The sequence below is a fragment of the Lepidothrix coronata genome, unplaced genomic scaffold (genome assembly GCF_001604755.1).
Source record: "Lepidothrix coronata isolate B3197 unplaced genomic scaffold, Lepidothrix_coronata-1.0 Scaffold34, whole genome shotgun sequence".
Classification (NCBI taxonomy): Eukaryota; Metazoa; Chordata; class Aves; order Passeriformes; family Pipridae; genus Lepidothrix; species Lepidothrix coronata.
In genome coordinates, this window is record NW_016690214.1 from 3024251 (window position 1) to 3032818 (window position 8568).

Consider the following 8568-nt stretch of genomic DNA (forward strand, 5'->3'; position numbering starts at 1 on the left):
ATTTCCATTGTGACAGTGTCTCTCACCGGCTGCTCCTGGGTGTTGTGGAAGTCTGTGAACTCGCTCAAGGTGCAACAAACAACTTATAAACCCCATAAGGGCTCCTGGAACCCACCCCCGACAGAAAATCTCCCCTTTGGCAGTGCCTGGGGCATGGATGGTTGTCCAGTTTAAGCAGTCTGTTTTGTCCTGCCTTAATTAAGCAGTTCAATAAGATTCTTAAAAGCTCAGGGCTTTACCTCGAGCAGCAATGGCTGAAGATACAGAAAATTAACTAAAATAATGTGCAAAATAAATGACATTTTAACACAGTGAGTTACATTTCTACTGCAGCGCTTATTAATCCTTATTTTCCTTTGTTACTTTTACCATTTTAAGGCCAGAAGTGTCCCAAGAGAGCTAGTGCGGGAATAGGATTGTAAAGGGATGAGGGAGAGCTCCTGCAGTCCTGTTGTACCTCGTGTCCTGCTCGTACCTGCAGCAACTGAGAGAAGCAGGAGTGTGAGCACTTGGATGGATGGATGGACATGTGAGCATCCCACAGCCCTGTGCTCCAGGGATTTTCCTGCTGAATTAGGCGGTGCTGTAACTCAACCCTTACTGTGCCTGTGCTGGTGTTGAGTTCCTCCAGCCTCTTTACCTGGACAGGACCCCCATTAGAAGGAGTGGCGTTTGGAGCATTCCCACCATTCTAGCAGCTCCAGTGACGCTTGGAGCATTCCCACCGTTCCAGGACGCCCGAGCAGCAAACATGGGAAAGCTTTTCCAGCGGGGCTGAGGAAAACAGGGATCTGCAGCGCCGGGGCTACCTCCCGGCAGGGACGGGGGCGGCCGCGGGACCCCGGCGGGACGGAGGCGGCTGCAGGAAGAGCGGGAAGGGGCCCTGGGGGTGGTAAAAGAGTGGGAAGGTCCCAATTGAGCGATGGGCCCGCCACGGGGACACAAAATAGTAACGGCCCGACCCAGATGGGACTCGAACCCACAATCCCCAGCTCCGGAGGCTGATGCCTTATCCATTAGGCCACTGGGTCACCCACTGGAGCTTGCGCGCGCCGCCCAGTAAGAGCCCCGCCCGGCGCCGCTGGCTCCGCCCCCGCGGGCCCTGCCGCTTTCCCGCCCCGCCCTTCTCGCACGCCATTGGCCGCGGTGCCCTCGAGGCCCCGCCCCCGAGGCCCCGCCCGCGCCTCAGAGCCCGTTCGAGCCCTCGGCGGGAGCGCGTCACCTTCGTTACCCTTGTCCCGAAACTCTTCCCCTCACGGGCTCCCGACGTTCAGTTTCCTGACACTGTCCCGTCCCTGCCGTGGTTCCTGAGTTGTGGCTGTTGGCTGCATCCCGTGCAGGCGATCTCCTCTACTACTACTCGGCCTTCTACTCAGGGACCCTTCTCCCCTCACAGCTCTCACCCCTCACAGCTCAGTCTCCCCTCACAGCCCTTTTTCTCACCTCACACCCTCTGCAGCCCCATTACCTCAGTCCCACCTTGACCTCTCTCTGGCCTCCCTCCGCCTCTCCATGGCTTGGCTGTGCCAGTAACAGCCCTTGGAGCTGGGACACCTCCCTCACACCCCCCATACCGCCTGCAGCACCTCACACAGCCCCCTCAGTGTCCCAGGCACTCCCGGCTCTCTCCCTGCCCTCAACAACCTGTGCCCAGGTTTCACTGCTCCAGACCCTGCACTGCCAGCGATCCATGACCCAGTGGGATTCCTTCATGCCAACCCTCCGATCCTTCAGGAGAGCAGGTGTTTTACCTCGATTTCTATTTTTGAACTACCTTTTTTTCTGTCAAAATAGTCCTTTTAAATATCTCCCTTTCTGAGTAACATGCTTTCTCCTCTCTTGACTCCCTGCTCTTACTTAACTGTTTTTTATGATTTTATTTACAAAGCTCAGAAATGTAAGGCCCGAAACCAAAACACTGTGTGAGGTGTCACTGGTAATTCCCCCTCCTCTGCATAAATCCTCCACTGTGTGCACCTACAGACCAGTATAAAGTGGTTTAATGTAATGGTTTAGCATATAGATGTATCGATGTACATCTCTGACACTTTTCTTCTAAAGTTGTACTTTACAGGTATATTGAGATGATGGAGTTGCTGTCAGAGCCAGATTTTTCCCCAGGTTTTATGATTTTAAATACATCTCCTGTGAAACAGGGTATTCTTTTGTATTCCATCCCTCATGAGCAGGGCAAACCCATGGGAAACAATCCTAGACCTGTTCCTTTTCAGGCCAAGCCACAAGGGCAGGAATCCTTTTGTTATTCTGTCTGATTTAGTTTTATCTGCCTTGATGGCTGTGGAATTGCCTTCAGCTGCAGCCTCACACCTAAATTTCTATGCAGTATGCTTCCAGGAGACACAGGGGATCATAGAATCGTGGAATCACGGAGTGGGTTGAGAGGGGACCTTAAAGATGATTCAAGTCCACGTCCTGCCATGGGCAGGGACACTTTCCACTAGCCCAGGTTGCTCCAACCTGGCCTTGGACACTTGCAGGGATGGAGCAGCCACAGCTTCTCTGGGCAACCTGTGCCAGGGTCTCCCCACCCTCACAGGGAAGAATTCCTTCCCAATATCCCACCCAACCCTAGCCTCTGTCAGTGGGAAGCCATTCCCCCCATCCCGCCACTCCATGCCCTTGTCTCAGGAGCAGCCTGTGGTGCCTGTCGGTCACTGAGGCAGAACCTGGGCCGTGCGCGAGGCAGTGGGTGTTTCTGCCCCAAACCCCTTCAGGGGTACAAACACCCCCCTCCCCATCTCGGTCCCGCCGGGCCGGGCCCCGGCACTACAACTCCCGGCGTGCCTCGCGCCCTCACGCCGCGGCACCGCGACGTATGGCCACGTGACATCCGGCCGGGCCCGCCCCGTTACGCGTGACGAGCTGCTTTCAAACCGGCCAATCAGAGCGCTGCTTTGGCTCGAACTGGCCAATGGCGGCGCGCGGCCGCGGGAAATTTAAACGCTGCGTGGGGCGGCCGGGGCAGTGCCAGCGGCGTGCGGCTCAGGCAGCGGGACCGGCGGCACCGCGGGACAGGTGCGGGCCTGGGCTGGACACCGGGACACGGGTGTGGGCCGGGGAGGCGCGGGCCGTGCGCTGCTCTGTCAAGAAGAGCCGTGCTCCGCCGTCAATCCCTGCCGGGGCTCCCTCCGGAGCCTCTCGTGTCTCTGCTATGCTGACAGAGCCGGTGTATCCTGCTGCATCCTTGTGCGGGCTGTTGCTCCGGCGGGGTTGTGGCCGCAGTGGGTCAGGCCGGGGCTGGCCGAGGGGCAGGGGTTTGCCTCGTTACCCGTGTAGCCGTTGCTGTTTGCTGCTGGCTGCACCGGCTTAGCGAACGCCCCTGTGCTCTCTGTGCTCGCTGTTCTCTCCCAGAAGGGTCGGGGTGGGGCTGGATGGGATCCTGTGCGGCACGAGTACGTGACACAGCGCAAAAAGCGTTCAAATAGCATTTAAATGTGTGTGTGCTCTCCGAGGGAAGGAAGATCTATCTTGCTCCCAAAAATAACGACTCTGATAATATTTGTGGTTGAAATTGTCTTAACAATGCGAGTGTGTGTTCTGCTTCTGTATTGATGCTAAAGCTTTGCTGTAACATCGGGCTGTTTAAAGAGGCAGCTGTTGTCCAAGTCAGAGGCTGTTATTGTATCTAATACTAACAACTGCCTCTCATTCTCGAGTATTGATCTAAATTTTTAATCTACTTAAGTGGAGTAAACTTGCTGTTTATTTTCTCTGTTTTCAGGCTTGTCTTTATCTGCTCCTCTCAAAAATCTAGCAAGCAAGATGTCTACTAATGAGAATGCCAATACACCTGCTCGACTGAACAGGTTCAAGAACAAAGGAAAGGACAGCACAGTGAGTATTCTGGTGCAATTAGTGCTTTAGCCAGCCATTATCTCTTTAAACACGAATTGCAAGAGCCAAGAACTTAACTCAATGTGTGTCCTCCAGGAAATGAGAAGGCGGCGTATTGAAGTCAATGTGGAGCTGAGGAAAGCTAAGAAAGACGACCAGATGCTTAAAAGAAGAAATGTGAGCACTTTACCAGACGATGCGACTTCTCCCCTTCAGGAAAACAAGGGCAATCAGGTAAGCAGGTACTTGGAATGGACACACTTGGAGTCTTTCAATATGAGCTCCTGCAGCCAGGCCAGTGTGAATCCCTTCTTGGAGGGGACAGCACTACTACATGTGTACTAACTACTCAAGTGTCTGTACTATCAACTCTGATGCAAAGCACTCTTAAGTACAACTGGCTGAAGCTACACTTTAAGCTCAGTGTAACTGGTATGAAGCACTTGATTAAGAAAGCTTCCAGCAGTTCAGAGAACTGCAGGTGAAGCTGTAGCTAACAGGCTTTTGGAGTATCACATGGTGGTGATAATAAGCAAATTGGTTGTAAACTGGGGCACATTTGTGCCATTGTGTAAAAGCCCTCTGCGATCAGGAATACACATTTCTCTCCCAACAAAGCATTAACTTTTTTTTATTATTATTAAATTTATTATTATTTTATTGTACAGGTTTTGGCACACTGGTCAGTTGAAGAAATAGTCAAAGGAGTTAATAGTAATAATATGGAGCTGCAGCTACAGGCTACTCAAGCTGCCAGGTAAGCAGTTAAGAGGGACCTAACTCAGCTGTGCAAGCCAGTAACTAGGCAAGGAGAGAGCACTGACTAAGTGGCTGCATATGCATATTCCACCTTAGAATACTGTGAACTGTAAGATGACTGGGGTTTGAAGTATACCAAGTTTCATTTCTCTTTCCAGATCTAAAATATCCTTTAGCAAGCTTGTGTATTGCTGCAGTGCTGCTTCTGGCAGTCATTAACCTCTGCTGAGAAACCTTCAGCAATTCAGATGTATTATGACTCTTGCAGGTCTGCTTTATTTCAGAGTCCGAACAGAACCTCTCAAGTAGTAAAGACATGCCAAATTCTATGTTAGCAGGGTCTTAGGAAGCTGGTGTTCAGCTTCTCTGCATTTCTCCTTTATGCTGTGTTGTGTTGCCTTCTCTGAATGTTAAGACAATGCTAAACTTTTAAATATGCTTCTTTTAAGACTGTTTTGCTAGCAGAGATCTGAACAACAAGGTAAAATAATGTTTTCTGTTTGCCTTCCTCCCTAGGAAACTCCTCTCAAGAGAGAAGCAGCCCCCAATAGACAACATAATCCGAGCTGGTTTGATTCCCAAGTTCGTGTCCTTCCTGGGCAGAGCAGAGTGCAGCCCCATCCAGTTTGAGTCTGCCTGGGCACTCACCAACATCGCATCCGGCACCTCGGAGCAAACCAAGGCAGTGGTGGATGGAGGGGCCATTCCAGCCTTCATTTCCCTGCTGGCCTCCCCCCACACCCACATCAGTGAGCAGGCTGTGTGGGCACTGGGGAACATCGCAGGTATGTCCATGTGCTGCACAGCTCTGATTCATCACCCCTGCTGTGCAGGGCTGGGCTGCTTGGGAGCTCTGCCCCAGTGGTGGTCAAGTAATGACATGCTCTGCTCTTCAGAGCAACTCTTTGTCTTCAGACCTGGTGTGAGGTGGCTCATGCAATGCCTGGCAACCTGTGGGTGGTATTGTGGGCATTGCTTCCAGATTTCAGTCCAGGTTTGAGAGATCTTTAAACGTGCTACAACACAAACCTTTTTCGTGTCTCTCACTTAATGTTTTTGTGATTTATCAATGAGCTGTGCTCTGTGTGTTGACTGGAAGGGGGAAGGGAGGAAGCAGGTGACTCATAATTGTGTATGTAATGGCCAATATTCCCTGCTTTGAAACAGCTGCTTGCTGGTGGGGAAAGTATTTATATCCTGAAGTTTCTCGTGCTCCTTTCAGGATTACTTGATCTGCTAGGGTTGGATCCATTCTTCAAAAACATAGTCAAAATAAATAATGTAGTTAAATATTGTATTTGCTGTATTGTGGTCCAACAGCTGTGCCTTACAGACAACAGTGAATCCTCACACAGAGAAAATGAGCTTGATTAAAAGCCACGTTTGATTGGAGTTTTCTTAAAACTTGTCCTTAAAGCTTTAAACTCAATTGTGAAGTATTTTTTATACCTTGCAATACTGACCTTTCAGTCAAACTGACATTCCATTAGCATTATACTGCAGCAGTCAATCATGCAACAGATGATTATAACGCATTTCAAGTCCTATAATTGTGGAGGAAGCACTGATCTAGTGGTAGGGCTGAGGTATGTTTCCAAATAACTAAACAGAGATTTACATGTTTATGAACTCCTAAGAAAAGATGTATAGAAAACAATACCTCTTCTTCCTACAGAAAAAAATCAAGCTCAGTGGCTTGATTAGAAAAACACATGCTTGTCATGTGATTTAACCATGGCAGCAGTCCCTTTGTCCTCTTATTTCTTCTAGCCTTTCTGAAACAGGAGAAGAACTAATCCTCTAACACATAATGATTGTGTGCACATGTCCCTCTGTTCTGGTCTTCACTTGGCTGTTTTTTGTGTTTTCCCAGGGGATGGCTCTGCCTACAGAGATCTGGTTATTAAATACGGTGCAATTGAGCCGCTGCTGAGTCTCCTCGCTGTTCCTGACCTCTCCTCCCTGGCTGTAAGTGTGCAGTGGGATTCACATTACAATGACTAAGTGAGTAAAAGCAAATCAAACCATTTCTAACCCTTTATTTCAACCCCTGCAGTCGGGATATCTGCGCAACGTTACCTGGACCCTCTCAAACCTGTGTCGCAACAAGAACCCTGCCCCTCCCATCGAAGCCATCCAGCAGATCCTGCCCACCCTGGTCCGCCTCCTGCACCACGACGACCCCGAGGTGCTGGCAGACACCTGCTGGGCCATTTCCTACCTAACAGACGGTTCCAATGACAGGATAGAAGTTGTTGTGAAAACCGGGTTGGTGCCACAACTTGTGAGACTCCTGGGGTGTAGTGAACTGCCAATAATGGTAAGTTATTGGATGCGCAGGTTGCTGTTGCTTTCTTTGAATGGTGGATAAAACAAGTAGCATCCACATAACTGAATGATTCCTTTCATACATAAGTCAGATCCTTGTTCTAGGTTTTGCATTGGTGAGACTTGAGTTCTGCCTTACGTAGGGACTGCTCCACACAGGGCAGCCAGCTTTGTGGTGGTGACTATCAAAGTGCTTTATGTAATCATGGATTTAACTCACAGCCCAGCGCAGCAGTCAACATTCTTTAAAGCTTGCCTTTAAACTGCTGTTGCAAATCCAACTTCTAGGGACAGTGTTGACAGTGTGCACAGAGCCCACTTGTAATTACAGTATAATAAAGCTGCATTAGTACTTAGCAGGTAGTTTTCCTGAGCTCTGCCCTGGGTGGTTGTTTGCAGATGGGCCTTGGAAGGTGTGCAGTCTTAGCATCCTTAATGTCTGCCTGTGTAATGGTAACTAGGAACCTGAAACTCCTTGTACAGAGCATATCATCTGTTAACTGGGAAGGTTAGAGTGGATGGGCAAGAAGTGTGGCTGTATTTGGTATAATCTAATCTGGTTTTTGATCCATTTTCCTATTACATTCCTCTTTGTTTCAGACTCCATCATTAAGAGCCATAGGAAATATTGTCACTGGTACTGATGAGCAGACACAGCTTGTTATTGACTCAGGAGCACTTGCTGTCTTTCCAAGTCTCCTTTCCCACCATAAAAACAACATTCAGAAAGAAGCAGCCTGGACCATGTCCAACATCACTGCTGGGCGTCAGGATCAGATCCAGCGAGTGGTGGACCATGGCCTGGTGCCTTATCTCATTGGCATTCTGAGGAAGGTAAGCAAAACCTATATTTACCATTTTTAGGTTTTTTCTCTTACTACTGTCTGTTCAAACACTCTGCTTTTACCTCTGCAGGGGGATTTCAAGTCTCAGAAGGAAGCCGTGTGGGCTGTGACGAACTACACGAGCGGTGGGACAATCGACCAGATCGTGTATCTTGTTCAGGCTGGTGTTCTTGAACCACTACTGAATCTTCTCACAACTAAGGACAGCAAAACTGTGCTGGTTATCCTGGATGCTGTTTCCAATATCTTCCTGGTATGTGGGTGCAGTTTACTTGATTGTTGTCCAAGCTGTTGCTATTGGCTCTCCAGTACTGCTGCCATACGTCCTTCCCGAGGTGATTCCATGCTTTTCTCTCACAGGCTGCTGAGAAGATTAATGAGACTGAAAAGCTTTGCCTCATGATTGAGGAGTGTGGGGGTCTAGACAAAATTGAAGCTCTTCAGTTACATGAAAATGAACAAGTGTACAGAGCCTCATCCACCATCATTGAGAAATATTTCTCAGCAGAAGTAAGTGGCTGCAGAGTTGGGTTTTTTTCCACTTTCATTTTCTATTCTAGCACTGGCTACTAGGTTAAAATGCTACTGCTATTTCAACACTCTCTTCTTTTCCTTCTAGGAGGAGGAAGACCAGAATGTTGTACCAGACTCTACTGCTGACAGCTACACTTTCCAAATCCAGGGCAACACCCCCAGTTCTTTCAACTTCTAGATCCTGTAGATACTGCAACCACCTACAAGTGGTTTTAGCACATAAATGACTGCCACCTCTTTGTCTTAA

General features: G+C 49.2%; 1 protein-coding gene and 1 non-coding gene across 4 annotated transcripts; one reads left to right on the forward strand and one right to left on the reverse strand.

The window, feature by feature from the left end:
* Positions 1-958: 958 nt before the first annotated feature.
* Positions 959-1031, reverse strand: TRNAR-CCG. The gene has a single exon. It is a non-coding gene; the product is annotated as a tRNA-Arg (tRNA).
* Positions 1032-1203: 172 nt separating this feature from the next.
* On the forward strand, positions 1204-8568 carry KPNA2 (karyopherin subunit alpha 2). Of its 3 annotated transcripts, none has more exons than XM_017811859.1 (11): positions 1204-1742; positions 3743-3855; positions 3952-4089; positions 4524-4612; positions 5131-5399; positions 6488-6582; positions 6671-6934; positions 7543-7776; positions 7858-8040; positions 8148-8297; positions 8407-8568. In XM_017811859.1, exons 1-11 carry the CDS (start codon positions 1691-1693, stop codon positions 8497-8499), a joined length of 1680 nt encoding a protein of 559 aa, XP_017667348.1. In that variant the 5' UTR covers positions 1204-1690; the 3' UTR covers positions 8500-8568. The 3 variants fall into 3 exon arrangements, with proteins under 3 accessions (XP_017667348.1, XP_017667349.1, XP_017667350.1); XM_017811860.1 differs by lacking the exon at positions 1204-1742 and adding an exon at positions 2904-3036; XM_017811861.1 differs by lacking the exon at positions 1204-1742 and adding an exon at positions 3323-3413.